Source organism: Staurois parvus, unplaced genomic scaffold (assembly GCF_062004578.1).
Source record: "Staurois parvus isolate SC_StPar_1 unplaced genomic scaffold, SC_StPar_1.0 ptg000304l, whole genome shotgun sequence".
NCBI lineage: Eukaryota > Metazoa > Chordata > Amphibia > Anura > Ranidae > Staurois > Staurois parvus.
Window position 1 is genome coordinate 534,454 of NW_028318100.1, and position 19,444 is coordinate 553,897.

At 48.0% G+C, this 19,444-nt stretch overlaps 2 protein-coding genes across 5 annotated transcripts in view; one reads left to right on the forward strand and one right to left on the reverse strand.

Moving 5' to 3' along the window:
* Positions 1–19,444, reverse strand: part of TMC4 (transmembrane channel like 4) — an 880,426-nt gene that overhangs the window by 493,049 nt on the left and 367,933 nt on the right. For all 4 annotated transcript variants that reach the window (XM_089683320.1, XM_089683318.1, XM_089683319.1 and 1 more), the window contains one exon: positions 6,551–6,724. In XM_089683320.1, coding sequence (XP_089539446.1) covers positions 6,551–6,724 — 174 coding nt within the window. The remainder of the gene's footprint in view (positions 1–6,550; positions 6,725–19,444) is intronic.
* LOC149457712 (zinc finger CCHC domain-containing protein 3-like) lies at positions 11,378–18,206 on the forward strand. The gene is made up of 2 exons (XM_089683326.1): positions 11,378–12,000; positions 18,026–18,206. The coding sequence occupies exons 1-2, from the start codon at positions 11,378–11,380 to the stop codon at positions 18,204–18,206; spliced, it is 804 nt and encodes a 267-aa protein (XP_089539452.1).

Sequence of the window (19,444 nt, forward strand, 5' to 3'; positions counted from 1 at the left end):
GGCTGTGAGTGCAGAAAAGCAATAGCAAGAGAAGAACGGAAATCTAAAAAGAAAGGAATTAGTGGGCACGGAATAATAAACAGAAAAAGGAGAAAGAGAAGATTGAAAGGGGAACTGAGAATGAAAAATAGATAAATAAAATGGATAAGTTGAAAAGAGCAGAATACATACACTGATTAGGATGTCTAAAAGCGATCTGAATAATCAGTTAAATGATAGTGGTGTGGCTAAATGGGAAAGGAACTATACTGAAGGAAGGAAAAAGGGAGAGAGAAGTAAGAGCAGGCTGGGCTGTGAGTGCAGAAAAGCAGAAGCAGGAACAGAAATCTAAAATGAAAGGAATTAGCGAGTACTAAATAATAAACGGGATAACGAAAAAAAGAGAATTGAATGGTGAACTGAGAATGAAAAATAGATAAATAAAAACGGATAAGTTGTTCCATAGGTGGAGGGACACGACCAGAAAAATAGGGGGCCATGCAACATTGATCAGATCCACCTAACATGCATTAATTATTATGACAATTTGGACATAATAAATGACAATGATATCTGTATAAAAAATGCATCTAAAAGATTATATAAAAGTTATAGCAATAATAAACTGTGAAGTGTAAAGGAATACTGAATAATCTTTAAATCACATCAATAACAAATCTAAAAACATAATTATAAATAAACCATATGCGGGTGGAGAAAAAAAAACTTAAAAAAAATCTAATAATCATGATATTCATTATGATGATGGTATTAAACGATGATATAGAATTATAATAATCATAATGAAAATATATAAAAAAAAGAGGAATATATATATATATATATATATATATATAAAAAAAGGAGGGTAATAGATTCGTATTAGGCACTCCAAGAAGAATCATACAGTGACTGATAATTAAATAATAGTATTAATTTCGAGCTCTTCATTCAGCCCTTTAGATGACAGTGTATTGAGGGTAAAAATCCAAAATGTCTTTCTAATGCATAATTTGTGGAGCCTGTCTGCCTGAGAATAACAAGGAGGGATGGATTCAAGAACCCAAACCCCAAGGCCATCGGTGGATTTGTTATGTTAAGCGAGGAAGTGCCATGGGACGCTATGGTCTTTGCTGCCTTCCTCTATAAGCCTCCTATGTTCTCCAAAACGTGCCCCAGCCGAACGGATGGTATGGTCCATGTAGAGGAGTCCACAGGGGCAGGAAAGGCAGTAGACCACGTACGTCAAAAAGTGTTTGATGGTATATACCTTTCCTCCTGAATCGGTAAATTGGTGATTAACAAATTTACACATCTTACATGTCAGCTTTTTGTACTGCTACATACCAGTAAGGATACAAAAACTGGCTAACGGGTGGGCTTTGGGACTAGCAGGAATGCCCACTCTGCTGGGGGCAACAATATTCTTAACACTGCTTGCTTTTTTATAGATGACCCTAGGCTTGTCACCCAGTGTAAGACCTAATTTGGGATCCTGGAGTAATATAACCCAATGACGTTTGTGTATATTCTCCATCCGCCTATATTTACAGTGATATTGGGTAATGAATTTTGACATCTCCAGAAATGTCAGTCAGGGTGTTTTGTGTCTTGGTAGATGGAAGACTGCAGGTATGGTATGCCCTGGTCACCAATTCAGGGTCATAGCCCTTGTCCAGGAACCTATTAGTTAAGACTAAACCCTGTTCCAAGTAATCAGTATTTTGTGTGCAGTCTGCAGAACTGGCCCTTCAGAATGTTTTACATCCACTTAGGATGAGGGCAACTTTTAAAATGTAAATGTGAGTTTCCAGCAGATGGCTTAAAATGAGTTTTGGACACAATGCTGCTCTCTAGATGTGACAACTCTAAATCCAGAAAAACTAGGGACTCTGGCCTGCTGGCATGGGTGAAGGATAGACCTAAAAGTTTATTATTTATAAATAGGGCCGTCCCAAATTATGATGACATCATCTATATACCTGTCGTAGTAGATGATATGTTCAGCAAAGGGGTTATTCCTCCAGATGCATGTCTCCTCCCACCACCCCATAGTGAGGTTGGTATAGCATGGTGCAAAGGACGCACCCATGGCAGTGCCATGTACCTGAAGGTAATAGCTCCCCTGAAATTTGAAATAGTTGTGTTCCAGGCAGAACCTAACACCCTCTAGGATAAAATGGTCTTGTTTCTGGTGGAGGTGGGATTCCATGGCCAAAAAATGTCCCACAACTGTAAGGCCTGCCTCATGAGGGATGGAGGTGTAAAGAGAACAGACATCCAGGGACAGCCACACATAGGAGTCTTTCCATTCATAATTGGACAAAGTGTCAAAGAGTTGTAACAAGTCTTGTATATATGATGGGAGAGCCTAAACAGGATCAGATCATCTAGATTTCTTTTAGACATCCCAATCGGAGTATGTATTCTGCTCTTTTCTCCTTTGCTGTATCCCACGATCTCCGGAGAACACCAGCGGTCCCTTCCCTGTACACTCCTCCCCTTCTCTTCCCCTTGATTGATTCCCTGATCTGACAGCTACTATATACCCTGTGTTCACAGGGGTGGGCTTGCTTGACAAAGGAGGTGGAGCTTCTGAAATGCTTTGCAGCCCTCCCTCCATTCACAGCACCCTTCAGTTCTCCCTACTGGCGGGAAGGCATTCAGAGACGCCGTTCATCCATCGCTGCGGGTCTCCTCCAGGGCCATGCATATTTCATCAGATCTACTCTTCTGATGACCCCTGCCTCTAGTGTCCTTCATCTGCCACAATAGCTGAGGGATTCTAAGATGTAAGTTTCTTTATAATAAAGTACTACTGCTTTTATCTACACTTACCTGGCACCGTGCTTGTCGTTCTTTTGCATACCTCTGTGGGACCCCCCTGTCCTTGATGAGGAGCTGCCTGTCCGCTCATGTATTCCATAGCCTCTACGGTCCTTTTACCTGCACAGCCATCGGATGGACATGCTGATTGCTGCATTCTGAACACACCGATCCCGTCCAGAATTTTGCACCCCATCCATCCATCCGTGGACTGGTTTTATTCCTTTTATCCAATTGTGTTCACATTCTGATATAATTCAATTCATATAATAATTATTTATATTCTTCTGTGTGAGTACTGAAGGTTGTTCATTATTTTGATGATCATCTCTTATGTAAATTGGGAAAGCATCTGATCACACCGATCTTGGTGAGATTAGATAATGTAAGGGCAGAGGAGATATCTAGCTTCTGATAGACCCCAGATTTCTCAAAAAAGATTACATTGCAAAATACTCACCATGCCTCTTTTTAAATTTCTTGGGGTGTCTACTGTCCAAAAAGGGGTCTGGGGGGGGGGGGGGGGTTGGTGCTATCCTGGCATTTCAGGGCCTCCGAAACCATGATAGGTAGTGAGGAAGTGAAATGCGGAAGTTATGCACCTTCAGGTTTTCAAAGTGCTCATTGGATTTCAGGCTCCTGTATGTGGCTAGGCTCCCAAAAATCTCACGCATGTGGTATCCCCATACTCGGTAAAAGTAGCAAAATGTATTTTGGGGTGTAATTCCACATATACCCATGGCTTGTGTGAGCAATATATCATTTAAGTGACTGCGGTGATTGGTCACAGTAATCACATGGTACTGATAGTGGCCTAGTACATAGGACAGCAGGGGACAGATTGTGCTGCAGCACTTCCCGTGGGGTTAGAGTGAGGCGCAATCCTGGGAGGTCATCATATGATGTCCACCCAGGATAACAGTGCTCCTGCCTGGTAGTCATATTACAACAGGCCAGGCAAAAAGAATTTGCCTGTAAATGTTTCACTTTAAATATTAACATCACTGCTCCTGTGCCAAATAGAATTTTTAAATAATGTTTTTTGCTTTGGTTCATTAGGGCAGTGCCCAGTATCCCATGTCATTTGACAATCCCTTTCCTATTAACCTAGAAAATGGGTAGAACTAATTTTTGATATTTGGGTTCCTTGAACTGAACCCAGGTATGTTTAAGCTCAACACTAGTCATAAGTAGTTAATAGAGAAGAACATTCAGTGGCCTGTTTGAGCAGAAAGCTTGCACCTTCAGAAGAAACATGCAATAATATTGAATCGTGAGAGCCTGGTGAATAAATGGACATTAGAAGCTTCACTGCGATATTTTGTAGGTCTTTAATATTAGCTTATTTCAGCTTATTATCCCCTCATGTGAATGATATAAACCAAGCATAGATACTGTATGTTAGAGGCACCTAGTGGTTCTATGTGCTACAAAGTTTCAATTTCAGTTTGAAAACAGGGAAAGCTGATAACTACAAATGCTAATGCTCTTTCATGGATCTGGACAGTTCATGATCTATTTAAAACCATATGTCCAAACAGAATGGGGAAGTATATTATACAGATATAAGTTATAAAAGGATAGATTTGTGGATAGAATGCATGTTGACTGTAGTTGTTCCTTAGATAAAAATGTTACTTCAGGTTTTGCTCTTGGCTAAGAAGCCAGGTGCTGGAAAAAACATGAGGCCCTGTAAGTGTTAGGCTGGGAGTGCTGTTGCAGAAAACAAATCACCACAGTGAATTACTGTGTAAGTAAAAAAAAATAATAATAATATTGGGACTGTTGTTCAGGAGGCTGGAAGATTTGTGTTGTGTTTTCATGTACCCCAGAAGGGAAGTCTTTCTAGTAAAGCGAAAGTTTTTCTAAAGAAAAACAATTGACAAAATACTGCAGCAGCCAGGTGATATTGATGAGATATTGATGAGATTTGGAAGTTCATTTCTAACAAGAGGCTGCATCTGCTATGGAATTATTAGTACATTTTGTAAATCACTGCGCAAACTGTTAGCGCTGTATAAATCCTGTATAATAATAATAATTGTAGTAGAGCACTCATATGAGCTGTGTGAGCAGCCATTTTAAAGCGGGTTTAATGCTAACATTTCCTATCCATGATATGTGCCTGCTATACCATGTACTGGTATGAAAAAATATCCTGCTCTCTCTTTTTATTGCTTCTGTTTTGTGAAATCCATGGTGTTCCTGCCAGTTCATCTGCTTCCATATTAAAAACTGACCACACTAAGAAGGAGATCACATTGTGCTCAGTTCTCTAGCTATGGGCTGGGAACTTAGTGTGCACTCTCTCCTCCAATGATCAGACTTGTCCTGATCAACACTCACCCCCCCCCCCCCCACACAGTCACAGCCTTTCATCACTGGGAAGCTCAGTGTACTGTAACTTTTCCTCCCACCAGTTCTTATGCAGCTGAAAGGAGAGAAGCAGCAGGAATGCGATCACTTACAAAAAAAAAAGAAAAGGTGGAGGTGGGTACTTATTTTTTTTTTATTTTTTTTTTATAGCTATATACAAATGTTTTGCCTTTTAATTCTTTTATTTTTTTTAAACTGAATGGGTTGTTTGCCAGTAGATGTGCTGTTCTAATCCTCCTTGCTATGCCCTGTGGATCACTGATTGAAAGTCCCAGCTTACTCTTCCAATCATGTACAGTAGCCTATGGACATGCGCTTTTGCCCTCCTCCTCTATTCTCTCAACCACACAAGCACAGATCCCCAGCCTCTGAACACACATCTTGGCCCACCTCCTCCACACTCAAGCAGTGATCCTGAGCCTCTTGACACACCTCCAGCCCACCCACTCTGATGCACTCTGAAGCATAGATTCCCAGCCTGTGGGCACGCCTCTCTATAGTCCTCCTTTGTCCACTCAAGCACGAAGCTCTAAGCAGGGGTGGCCAACCTGCGGCTCTCCAGCTGCTGCAGGACTACAAGTTCCATTATTCCTCTGCAAGTCAGTAACTTCCCATCTTTGCAATGCCTCATGGGAAATGTAGTTCCACAACAGCTGGAGAGCCACAGGTTAGCCACCCCTGCAGGGGAGAAAAAATACACTGCCTGAAGACTCCTGGGATTTCTGACAATGATATCCCAGGAGTCATTGGGAACATGACAATGATATCCCAGGAGTCATTGGGAACAAACACTGTTATACGCCTAGGAGATCAAAGCAGGGAGTATAGTGAGAGAAGTATGTAGAAACTTTTTTTTAACTGTCTAATAGTGGTACAGGAGGGGGAATGGATTTCATAAAGAAGACATTTAAAAATAGGCTGAAGTTCTCCTTTAACTATGTTGTGTGTGCATACGCATAATCACAACACTGTGTTGCAGTAATGTATGTTACTTGCATTGTCATTTATTCTTAATGGCAATGCACCTGTATTGCAGCCCAGTGCAATGCCTTGTGATGCACTTCTGAAAATGTTGCATGCATGATCTTTGGCCCTCTGTGGTGCAATGGCCAGCTTATTTAATTGAATGGGTTGCCCTTACACAACACACTAATGTGTGTTGTGTAAGGGCAACCTTACAAACCACCATGAATTACCCATATCAGCAGACTGGGCTGGTGTGAACAATCAAATGTTGTGCATCATTTTTTTTCTAGATGTCCATCTTTATTTAGCACCTATAATGCATCCTGGATAATTCAATTTATTGGTTGACTATTTCTTTTAGAACATCACACCGTTACACATTTTTAGAGTGTCTAGCTCTTACATGCTTAAGAAGTTTCTGGGATTCTGATGTAGATCGATAGATGCAGTAGAATGCCCCTCCAATAAGAGCGACCACAAGTATGTTGAGGAAGATACGTGGTGTATATATTCCAGCTCTCTGACCCATAGTATGCTGGGCATGTTGACGTCTTATCTTATGCTCCTCTAGATCAACCTGGATATAAAAAAAAAAAAAAAGAAGTGTATTTAAAGAACTCATGAACCAATTTGTAAGATGTAATTGATGACAACCAGTTTATCATTCACTGTTGTGCCTATTGTCCAATGTGTTGAAAGTTCAAATGTGACTGCAATACTCTTGGGGATATATTTATACAAGATTCACACAAAACTTTCACCAAAGATTCACATTTTTTTTAGTTATTTTTGTTGAGAAAAATGAAAGGATCCTAGGTTAAAGTTATGTGAATTGTATGTGAAAACCTTTATAAAATACAGAATATCCCTAAAAGTCTGAAAAATGTGTAACTAGACCCCCGAAATCTCTAAATAAAAACACAAGTATCACCTGATGATTACTACAAACTGGAAACAGCCTAAGCAGGTCTTTACCATTGCATAACGTTTTTCCACTCTTCATCCTTGAAGAAGTCGATTTTCTTCAAGACTGCCATCTTCTTATCTTTATTTGAAGCCTACTGTTGCTAGCTGGACTTGCAACCAGTGTTTGGGAGGAAGTAAATAGACTGACCCAGAGCACTGTGTGCATCTGTTTTTCTCTTACGTTCATTGACGGACACAGCCTCTTCTTCATTATCCAAACAAACAGGGTTTTATAGCCCCAACTACAGGAGTAGGACACTAGGCAGAAAAAAAAAAAAAACACACCACAACACCTCAGCAACTCCTATGGGCAACCCTATCTGGGCATAAAACCCCCTCTCTGCTATATGCTTACAGTCATTACTGCCTAGTGTCTCAGGAGTATGAAAATGTCTTTTTGTGATGGGACTGGTTTTTTACATTTTTTCCCTTTTTAGCTTTCCCTGGAATTGTATTATCCTGCAGAGATCTTCTATCAACAGTTGGGCTGAATGACAGGCTGGATAATCTAGATCCAGTGGTCATCCCAGTCTGACCAGCCACCTCAGCTCTTGATTGGCCGCGACAATGCCCTATGGACCGGGGCAGCTAGCAAGTTAAATGTCTCGTGGGGACACATGACCGGGCGCCTATAGTCTGTGTCAGTGTTACCCTTGCCGACAGGCCCCCCACTTCGGTGGAGAGGAGGAACTGTCACGGGAGCTTTACCCACATGCTCCTGCTGAATTGGACGGTAGATTCCCCCTCCACGGACACTGTGTGGGGCATGGGTACTCCTTGGGGTGGTCGGTCCCCCCTATTTGTTCCCCCTGCTACAGGTGGCACTGGGTGTGAGACAATGGGGATGTTTTCTCCGTAGGGCCACAACTATGCCTTCATCAGGTAGCCTTATCCCTGTCGAGGTGGGGAGCACCCTAGCCCTGGACACGGTGGGACTGCCTGTGCCTGGTACCATGGGAGATGTGGGCTAGAGAATAGCTCAAAGCTCCCAGTTGGAGACCGCTCCCAGTGGGGGAGACAGAGGGTTCATCGAGGGGTCATTGGGCCAAGCCAACACACAGAGGTCTCAGTTCCAAGAGCCTATTCTCAGACCTGAGAATACACTCACCAGTCATTTTATTTAGCTATACCTTGCTACAACTGCTACCCAGTGTTGTCTTCTGCTGCTGTAGTGTGTGACATGTTCTGCATTCAGAGATGGTATTCTGCATTCCTTAGTTGTAAGGAGTGATTGTTTGAGTAACTATTGCCTTTCTATCATCTCAAACCAGTCTGCCCATTCTGACATTAACAAGGCATTTTCCCCAGTGTGGTTACCCATGGCAACCAAATTACCTGAGATCAACATCACATTCTTCTGTTTATCATCTATCAATAGCAACATTCCACAATGGATTACCAAGATCATTATGGTCACCATGCAGAACCCTTGTCCCATTGTTTGCTAGGACAGTGTCTGAGAAGGGACCACATACAGGCCAGCGGTTATTCCCTATGGAACCTTCCCAAAGTTTCACATTGCCTCCTGTTGTCCAATACTCCATAAGCAACTGTTTTACCAACCATTCTTTTTCAACACATTTTTGTAGACAAGTCTCTTTAACCCATTTCTGTGTCCTCTGGTGCTTTAACCAATACCTTACCTGTCCAAAAGTGCTCTAGAGTGATTATCAGATCATACACAACATCAGTAAGAAGCAACCCAGCACCCTGTGAGACACTTTACAACATGGGTTTACACTCTCCCCCATTACATTTATCAACACTGTTATTTTCTGTTAGAGTGTCTCCATGTGTCTTAATCTGCACCTCTTGGTGTGTCACAGACAGAATTCTTGCTACTGCCATGTCTGTTCTGAGCTCTCCCTTCTCATGAGGTCTAGCGGGTGAGAGACTGTATACGCACCATGTACCAACCACTGCTCAGCCGCACCTCGGATCGCACACCATCAGACAGAGAGACTTCTAACATATTTGTCATTTTTGATTCCTCTAGCAGTTCCCCTGAGCACCTTCCACACAAAACTGCCCCTGGAAGCAATCTCACAGAGAACCGTGAGACCCCTTTCCAGACAAGTAAATAGCACAGCAGTAACCATTACCAATTTTGACCAACATTGCGTAACATCACCTGTACTATCTGTCTCCAACGATTGTGTCAGGGCTCCGGGGTATGACCAGAGGTATGTGAACTGACGCAGGGAAACGCAGACTTCAGATATGTTATAAACAATATAATTTATTAATACTAACAATACATAAACGCAGTGCAATACTAAAACATAACACAGTGCAAACGAAACAAACCAAACCACCCACAGATAACAATACATACAGTGCGAGCGTAGTCAGGCAAGCCGGGTCAATAACAATCGGGCAGGTAGGAACAGGAGGAGCAGGCAGAGAGTAGTCAGGTCACGAGCCGGGTACAGCAACTAACGGGCAGGTAGGTACAGGGGGTCAGGCAGAGAATGGTCGGGGTCACAAGCCAGGGATCAAACAGGAGAAGTCAGCAGAGGTCCGGATCAGGCAGGGTCGGCAACGAATCAGTCAGACAGGAACAGGAACGCAGGTAACAAGATACAGGGGCCCATAGAAAACCACACACCAAGGCACAGACTGCAGGTCTGGCCATCCCTTAAATACACCTGTAATCAGCCTCAGGTGTTTTGGCTGACTGCAGGGTTGAGTCTCTGATTGCTGAGAGCACCCGCTGGCCAGCCCTGGTACTGCAGCCCACAAGGCAGATGAGTCCCACCACTAATGGTGAATCTATTCCTGAGTGAGGGTGTGTTGCACTTGACTGCTGAGCTCCAGAAAGGCCTGAGAAGCCTGGGGCTAAAGTGCCCTGCCCAGCCCAGGCGGGATGGCGGATCCTGGGCCTGGGTCCAGCGAGGAGAAGGCCCTGGAGGGGCTTAGTACCGGCCTCTCTTTTCCACCAGTGGAGGATCTGAGAACGGCCCCTAGGAAGGGGGAAGCTTACTCTACCTACCGAGACCGTGTGGCCGCTCGGGCCAGGTTAGTAGAGAAGGAGGAAGCCAAGCTCCAGAAGCTGACTCTGGAGCTAAAGAAGCTCCGGTCATCCTATGACCGTGTATGGTCTACAAAGCGGCAGGCCATGAAACCGGGCCTGGAGGCGCTGGAACTACGTGTGTCACAGCAGGGGAAGTATGTGGCGGCGCTGCAGCGCAAGAGCGGCGTCCTAAGTGAGAAGTATCTGAATGAAGCGAGATTTAAGGCTGCAAGAAGCCGCAGTGTTTTGGCGATGCGGGGTCCGGTGGAGGAGACCTCCTCGGTGGAGGAATTGTCGGGGGAGTTGCTGGTGGAAGGTGAGCAGGGGCAGGCTGAGCCCGCAGCACCCTCAGAGGAAATGGCGCCTAAAATGGAAGACAGCGCGGTCGCAGGATCATCAGAGTCCCTCCCCCCTGGGCAGCTGCCTGTGGATTAGGGGACCCAGGTGGAGGAGGCGGAGATGGCGGGCGGATTGCAGTTCCTGGCAGAGGCGGTTGCAGAGCTGCGTGGAGCAGACTTCAGGTTTACGTCCGAGGACTCAGAGGAAGAAGCTGAAAGTGATGTCATCCCCCGCAAGCCGGCTAAGCCGGTGGTGAAAGAGCATGCTGCCTTTGTCATGCTGCAACGCATCCCCAAGGACGTGTTGGCAAAGGCAGGGGAGCCACTGGAAGGGGAGAAGGAGAAGGACTCTGCTGACTGTGTTGGTGAGATGGTTCTGGACACTGGGGTAGCGGGTGTAATGCCTGCAAAATTGTCTGAGGTGTAGGTTAGCCCTACAGTCCTGGCTAAGGGTGTTTCCCCTCCGGTGGTGGTCCCACTAGGCCCCACCCCTTTGGGGGGCATGGTGGCCTCTGGTGTGCAACCAGCAGGTCCCCCGGTTTCTCCTCAGGGGGCTCCAGGTTCTCAGGTCCAGGCTCCTGCGGGTCAGGCTCAGGTGGGTTCTCCTGCTGGTATGGGTGATCCCCAGCCCCGGGCTCCCCCAGGTCATGGCTCATCTGCGTCTGCCCCTTCAGTTGCTGCTGGTGTGGCAGCTTCCCCTGGTCATGCCCCCTTGGTGTTGAGTGCCCCTGGGGCTAGATCGGGGCTCAGTTACTCCGCTGCAGTTAGGGGAGGTCAGGGGTCAGTAGGATCGGTCCGGGCAAGGGCAGGTAACCTACCCACTTCCGCCGCAAGGCGAAATGTTGTTCAGCTCAAATGGTCAGGGGAGGGCCCCCCTCTTAGCAGGAGAGAGGTCATAGACCGCATATTAGAAATGGGCTTCCGTGCCGCGGATATTTTTGCGTTTATTGCTCCAGTTGGTACTGGAGAATATGACGTGTCCTTCATGCGGCCGGAATTGTTGGACCTCTTTTGGCAGAGGTATGAGGCCACCTTTGTCACCAGCCCTAGGTGGGTGGGCCTAACCCCGAGGCTCGTCTCTCGCCAGTCCCTGATCAAAAAAATAACGGTGCTGGTGAGAAATGAATCCATCCCAGCATCAGATATTGTGGTCTGGCTAAGCAGATATGGGGATGTGATGGGGCCCCTTGGGAAAATCAAGGATGAGAGGGGAATATGGACAGGTGGGTGGACGACCACCGTCCGCTTAAAGGTGGTTGGAAATGTGCTCCAGCACATTCCCTCTTCCGCTTTTCTAGGGAAGGACCGCCTGATAATTTTTTATGCGGGTCAGCCGAGGGTCTGCCACCGGTGTGGGGGCAAGGGGCATTTTGCGGCCACCTGCCCCGTCATTAGATGTTCCATGTGTCAGGAAATAGGACACCTGGCCAGGGACTGCAATGTCATCCGATGCAATCTCTGCGGGGAGCTTGGGCATTCATACAACCAGTGCCCGGAGGCCCTCCACAACCTTCCGGTGGGGGAGCTTGAAGCAGAGTTGGATCGGATAGATGCTGAAGAGGCGGAGGCGGCATTGGAGAGAGCGGCTTCGGTTGCTGTGGCGGCCCTTGTGAGGGAAGGGAGGTTTCTGTGGCCCCTCCTGTCTCTGTCCCCCCTGTTTCATCTACCCCTTTGAAGTCCCCTGTTGTTGCCCCTTGTGTGCCGGTTCCTCCTCCCAGGATTAAGAAACAGCTGAGGGAGGCTGCTAAAGGGGCCGGCATGGTTGAGGCTAGGTCTAGTCCCTCAGTGTCTGCTCCCCCCGTGCTCTTGCCGCTGCGGCAGAGTGGGAAGCCTGGTAGGGAGTCCCAGGAGTCCCAAGGTCCTGCTCCAGTAGGGGCTCGGGTGGAGGAGGGGTGGTCCCTGGTGGGTAGGCGGAGAAAGCCAGTTTTGTCCTCAGCGGGGTTGGTGTCCTCTTTAGAGGTGGGGGATGTGGCCCTGGGGAATAGGTTTGGGGCTTTGTCGGGGGGGGAGGAGGAGGGGTCAGGTGATCCCGCTTCCCCGATGGAGGACGAGGATGCTGGGGGGTCTCTTAAGAGAGTGAGGGACCCTGCCAAGAAAGTCAAGAGGAGGATTAAGAAACATCCCTCTCAATTATCTTAATGGCAGTTCCCGCTACGATAAAGGTGGCAACTATTAATGTTGCCAGCCTGAAGTCTGTAAGTGCTAGAGAAACAGCCTTATTTTTGATCAGTGGGATGGAAGCTGATATTTTCTTTTTGCAGGAGACCAGGTTGCCCACCTTGGCTGATGTCCATCTGGCCAAGCGTGAGTGGAGGCGTGGGCCCTCCTACTGGTCTCTTGCGGCTGAGCCTTACAGCGGAGTTGCGGTGCTTTTTACCGGCATGGTAACGTGTTGGCGTATAATTGAGGTAGAGATCGGAAGATGTCTGATTCTGGATGTTCTCGTAAGGGGGCATGAGCTCCGTCTCATTAATATCTATGGCCCACAGTCCAAGTGGGACAGGAAGAACCTCTTTGCGAGGAATAAACCTTACCTCTTTACATCCCGGCTGATAGTCTTTGGAGGTGATTTTAGCACCATTACTAGGCCCAAGGACAGGAGAGGCTTCACTGACAGGCTAGGATATGATAGCAATTTTCTAAATGCTATAGTCAGGGAGGCAGGTCTGGTTGACGCTTGGATTCAAAGTGTCCCAGACGGCACGGGTTTCACCTATAGGAGAGGTAATAGCCAGAGTAGGATAGACAGGTTTTTTTTGAAGGAGAACTCTGCCTTCTCGGCACCTGAGTGTCGGGCGGTGGAGTTTTCCGATCACCATCTGCTATCTGTCACCTTGAATATTTCAGACACGCCGCTGAGAGGAAAGGGCATCTGGAGGATGAATTCGTCTCTGCTGGAGGACGAGGAGGTGAGACGATCTTTCGAGGAGTTCTTTCAGGCGCAGGAGACGGTGCTGGATTTCTGCGGCAGTAAGTCTGAGTGGGGGGAGCTCACCAAAGTGCGGATCAGCAGGTTTTTTAAGGCCGTTGGTAAGAGACAGCAGTTTAAACAGTATAATGCCTACCAGCGGTTGCGGAGGAAGCTCGACCGCCTTGTTTCTAGCGGTGGAGATTCGGGGGCAATCTCGGAGGTGAAGCTTCTCCTTAGGAAACTCCAGTATGATCGGCGTGCCTCTTTGGTTCTGGAGAGGGATTACGGGAAATACCACTCACCCGACCCTTTCCAGAATTGCAAACAGAGTGCAGCAGTTAAGATGATCTCTGCTCTGAGGGATAGTACAGGGTCCCTGTCAGGGATCGCGGCTCCAGGGGCAGGGATCGCGGCTTCTCCCCCCGCGCATGCGCACTGGCGGCAGATCACGCCGGGACACAGGCACTAGGTCCCGGCGAGCCTCGGCTGACAGGACGCCGCGCATGCGCAGTAGGAGCCGTGGGCGTGCCTCAGGCGTCCAATGACAGCCGGGGGCGCGTCCTGGCCGGCCAATGACAGTGCAGGGCGCACTATTTAAAGATGCCCTGCACTGTCACAGATTGCCGCAAGGTCTATCTGTGATCCTGAGTTCCTGCATCCGTTCTAGTGACCCTGATTGACCCTGACTACGCTGCCTTCTCCTGTGATTGACCCGGATTGCCCTGACTACGCTGCCTTCTCCTGTGATTGACCCGGATTGCCCTGACTACTCTGCCTTCTCCTATTCTGATCCCCAGCTTGCCTGACCATTCTACGGACTGACTTACCCTGCTGATCCTGCGTGTGACCTGACTATTCTTTGCCCGCCGATTCGGTACCCCGCTTATCCCCACGGGACCACGGTCCGTTACCACCCTGCTAGGGCCGCCATCCTCTTCACATCTGGCTCTCTTGGTACCTGCATACGTCCCCGGAGGCTTCCTCAGCCACTGGTGGGCCTGCTCGGAGGTCGTGACCTGGCCCGGGTCTGTTTCAAGTCCATCCCCACCATCAGGGGCCCTGGTGAAAGCACAGCCCGGGCTTAGACCCCACGCTCTGGGTAGGTCTGTCAGTTGGCAGCCTGAGGCACCACCTGGCGGATCATAACAGTCCCTGACTAAATCCAGGTCAGGGATTTTGGAGGTCTCCAGGTCCTTTTATGCGGATTTACTGAGTGAGAAGCACCTTGACCGGACAGGGATGTCGAGCTTTTTGGAATCCACGCCTGGTCTGGACAGTGATGTCCCTCTGGTGAGTTTGACTGGGGAGATTACTGCAGAAGAGGTGTCCAGAGCGATTGATAGTCTGGCCATTAAAAAGACTCCTGGGCCAGACGGTCTGACAGCCAGATTTTTTAAGGCTTTTAAATCCCGCCTGGCACCTCGTCTCGCGGAAGTGTATAACAGCTGTCTGGATGAGGGATCTCTCCCTCCTTCCATGAGACATTCTGCAGTTATTCTCCTGTCAAAGGGTAAGGATCCTTCGGCTATTGAGAACTGGCGCCCCATCAGCCTCCTCAATGTCAATAGAAAGGTTCTGGCAAAGATCTTGTTCTGGCGCTTGTCGTCAGTGGCAGACAGTTTGCTTTCTCATCAGCAGCATTGCTCGGTCCAGGGCAGGAGTACCTTTACAGCGGTGTTAGCTGTCCGGGAGGCTCTGGAGCGATGTAAGGCTGAAGGATGGGGAAAGTAGTTGCTGGCGGTGGATAAGGCAAAGGCCTTTGATCGAGTTGATCACAAGTACCTCTGGCATCTCCTGGACCGGTATGGTTTGGAGGGGAGGTTCATCGGCTGGTTGAAGACATTGTACCAAGGGTTGGGTTGGGCAGCCCTTTGAGGTTGGATCTGGGGTGCGCCAGGGGTGCCCGCTGAGTCCCTTGCTCTATGCCTTTGCCATCGACCCCTTCGTCAGGAGGCTAGATGGCGAGGCGGTGAGTGGGGTGCCGGTGGGTGCCACTGGAGATCCGCCTTTGAGAGTTGTGGCTTATGCTGATGACGTTTCTGTTTTCATTTCTGGACCAGAGGAGGCGCAGGAGGTGGTTTCAGTAATGGATCAGTATGCCGAGGCATCAGGTTCCAAGGTCAGTCAGGACAAATGTGAAGTTCTCTGGATGGGTAGGGAGGGTGAGAGCTTCTCACTCCCGGACACCTTCCCGGTGCCTCAGCCGAACATCAAAGTGTTGGGCATTAATTTTGGCTCTGCTGATTACAGCAAGCAAAACTGGGAATCCAAGCTGTCGGATGCCGAGGTCAAAGTGAGATGCTGGAAGGGGTGGCGGCTCTCCTTGAGGGAAAGGGTTGATTTGATCAAGACTTTCCTGCTCCCAGTCTTTTTGTATGTCAGCTTCGGTTGCCTCTTGCCAGAATCGCTCTATACGAGGATCTATAGCTGTTTCTTCCAGATGTTATGGGGGAATCGGCTGAACCTCGTCAAGAGGGACGTGACTTACTCATCCAGGTGGGAAGGTGGCCTAGGTATGGTCAACCCGGTGGTCTTTTTCTCTCTGATGTTCTTGAAACATAACTTTGGTAACATGCTGGCAGAGGGACCGCCTGCATGGGTAGGACTGTTCCGGATCTGGTTTGGACCCTTTCTACACCAGTTGGGAGAGTGGCGGGCCAGTGAGAAGCCTGCGGGTCAAGTATGGTAAGCTCCCGGCTTATGTGGCCCCGTGCCTGAAGTTACTCCGGCAGTGGCATGTGACTGCGGAGGAGGTCCAGTCCCTCCCCAGGAGGCTCCTGGGTGAGAGGATTGTGGCATCTGCTTTCCATGCGCCGCTGGCCTTGAGAGATTGCCCGGGCCATGTTATGAGGGAGGGTTTGCGGTTGATAAATCTGGAGCGGATCCCCCTGAAGTTGCGGGACCAGGCCTGGCTTGCCTTCCACGGCAGGCTCTACGTGAGGGGTAACCTGAAGTACCGTCCTGCGGATGACTGTGGTTGTCCGAGGTCGGAGTGTGGGGGTGAAGTGGAGACTAATGGACCACTTCTTGCTTCAGTGCCCCTTTAACGTAGAGGTGTATAAACAGGTGGGAGGAGCTCTGGGTGTTCCTTTCCTCCATCGCATGTCGTATGCAGAGTGGGTGTACGGAGCATTCGAGAGTCGCATGGGTTTTAATTTGGACACCCTGTTTTTAGTCAGCTTAGTTGTCCGTTATTACACTTGGATGGCACGGTGTCAGGTCTCCATTCGGCAGAAGGTCCTCCCTGTTCAGGTGGTGGCGAGTGACATCCTTGGTGAGGTGGGGAAAATTCGGGGTCTTGAGAAAGACAGGCTGCGACGCAGAGCTTGGATGGAGGCGTGGAGGAACATCAAGCCTGTTGCTGCGGTCTGTTGATCTCAGGTGGTGGGATCTGTCCCTGGTTTCAGTCTCTGTTCACTCCCTAGATTTTGCGTTTCGGATTTTTTTTGGTAGCCTTTTCTGGTAGGTGTAGGGGTCAGACGTGGAAGGTCTGCGGGTTCCTTAGTCCTTCTCCTGCAGTGTATATATTCTGCTATGTTAGTCGGTTGATGGTCTGCATGGTTTGGGCCATAAAGGCCGCAAGCAGCAGTTAGTATGAAAATTGTTTATGTGTTTGTGCTGGGCCATAAAGGCTCCTTTGGGGGATTTCTCCTGTGCCTTCCTTTGCAGGGGTCTTGGCCATAAAGGCCCTTGTGTACATATTGTATATAGTGTATATAAGTTTAAGTGTTCCCTTTCAGGATTGGGACTTTTTATTTGCTTGTATATAAGTATATAGTTATGTGATTCCTTTTCAGGAGATGGACTTTAAGTTTAGCCATAAAGGCTAAGTTTATTATTGGTTTGCTTTTCTTCCCCCAGGGACTTTTGGGACTTTTCAGTTCTTTGGTTGAGTTTTTGTATTTATTTATTTATTTATTTTATTTATGTTTTTGTTACTTTTTATATTTAAAATTGATGGGATTGGTTTATGTATGCCATTAATACATAAATAAAAAATCTCCATTCCTGACAGATTGGTACTATGCAGTACCAGGCCACTCATCTGCAGTGGATGCATGCAGGTGTACAGCAAAAGGGTTTTCACCAATTCCAACCTTCTGCAGAGTTCTGTATGAAATGGAACATACAGAACCACTTCAAAAAGTAGCCAACATCAGGTCCTAAAACCTTCATGAAATAATGCAGGGAGGGCCACTTGATAACCAAGAGCTGCTGGACCTCTAACTTAAGTTTCTGTAGTTTGTCCGATGGGAGGGAACCTAGGCCTGCTCCTCATCAAGGATCGGCCCCAGATACTTGGAGGGGTCAACACAGACTTCCTGAAGACCAGGATCCACCCAACGTCTTGTAGGGATTGCATGGTGATCTCCATACAGCAGAGACTAGCAGGGCTCCGCAAGTTGGCCAGGTAGCTGATCCCAGCAATCCCTCAGTCTCAGCAAGCCCAGGACAGGGGCCAAGACCTTTGTAAACACCTGGGAAGTGGAGGCCAAACCAAAAGGGCCATGCTACAATTAGTTAATGTGCATCCCCACGCAAAACGAAGGAAACACTGATGTCCTTTGCAGATGTGAACATGCAGGTATGCCTATAGAAGCCACCACTGAACAAATGAATTCAATTTTGACATTGTGAACCTGTACAAAGGTTTTCAGGTCCTGAGGTCCAGAATTGGGCAAACTCCGTCCATCTTGTGGACTGTAAACAGATTGGAGTAAAAACTCCTGAACCTCTCCAACTTGAGCACCGGAACATTTACAGCTTGAAGGAGCAGATCCTGCACAGCCCCGTACAGGGCCTGCAGAAGTGTCAGCGAGAGCCAGAGTGAATGGAAGAACACATTCAGTGGAAATAAAATGAAATTCCAGCTTGTAGCCTGAGAAAATGAGTTTGTGGACCCACCCGGTGGGAATAAGGGAAGTCCATGGGCCCAGAAGCCAGCGAAGGCGACCTCCCACCCTAGAAATCAGTAGGGGCAACCTACATGCTGAGCTGAACTTATCCATGGACTAGGAAAGCTTCTTGGGCCAGGGGCATCTGGCATAGTCCGCAGAAGCCTGAAGGGATTGGAGTCCTTTGTCGAGGACCAAGGGGAATGAAAGATCCGCTGATGTTTGGCAAAGGTCAGTCCTTTGCTCCTTCACAGTTCCTTTTCCTTCTGTGACTGGAAGGGCAAGTTTGCCAGGGCCTTTTTGGAAGTCTGGTCAGCCAACCAACACTTGAGTCACAGGATCCACTGCAGTACTACCACTGAAAACAGAGTTGGGAGAGGAGAGGGGCTGCAACAAGGGACGGGTCACAAAAACGCACTGTAATCCCTAGACGAACTGGTCCGCCAGCTCCACTTTCATTATAGACAGCTAGTTAAAGGCCAAGGATTGTTGCAAAACCTTGGCCCCAATGGACAGCATTGGAAATACCAGGGACGGGGCCAGCACAGGCTGGAGTACAGAACTGCCGATTGTGAACATGGAATGGGTTACAGCCTCCACACTGCATCCACAGAGTTCGTAAGAAGAGGGAAATTCCTCAACTGAGCTCACGATGGCCTAGTTCAGCCAAGTATATAGGGGGTACCCCACAGGAGGATAGGTCCACTTTTTAAGGAGTGTCCCCTCAAAGGGGCCCCACTATAGCAGCCCCCATACACCAGGTGACGAGTAGACGTACAACCATGCGTCCGCATAAAACATTGTGGAAATGCAATCAACTAGCAGGAGCCTAATAAAATGAAAAAAAAAAAAAAAACTGTTCTCAATGGACATACTGTATGTGGCCTAGAAACGCCCTACTGGGTGTACAGAGGGTGTCTTCAAACTCCTTGTGGTAATGTGGCAGTGTGCCACATTGGGCATGCATGTCAGGTGTCGTTAACACTTGTGCACTCCATTAAGCACGCCAAGTAGGTTCTGTGGGGGCATATTGGGCCACAGGGCAAGGGCAAACTGTAAAACAAAGCCATGTCCCTCCATACTGCATCTGCAGGTGACACTGAATGAGTCAATTAGGATCCGCCGCCACACTGCTCACAGGACAAAGGAATGCCAGGGAAGCCCCCCTAACAGA

What these genes read in the sequence shown, in the direction of transcription:
- LOC149457712 (XM_089683326.1), top strand. Translation starts at nt 11,378, where the DNA reads ATGGGCTTCCGTGCCGCGGATATTTTTGCGTTTATTGCTCCAGTTGGT. An exon ending in GTGGGGGAGCTTGAAGCAGA is followed by an intron (nt 12,001 to 18,025) that starts GTTGGATCGGAT and finishes ACCTGTACAAAG; the next exon opens with GTTTTCAGGTCCTGAGGTCC.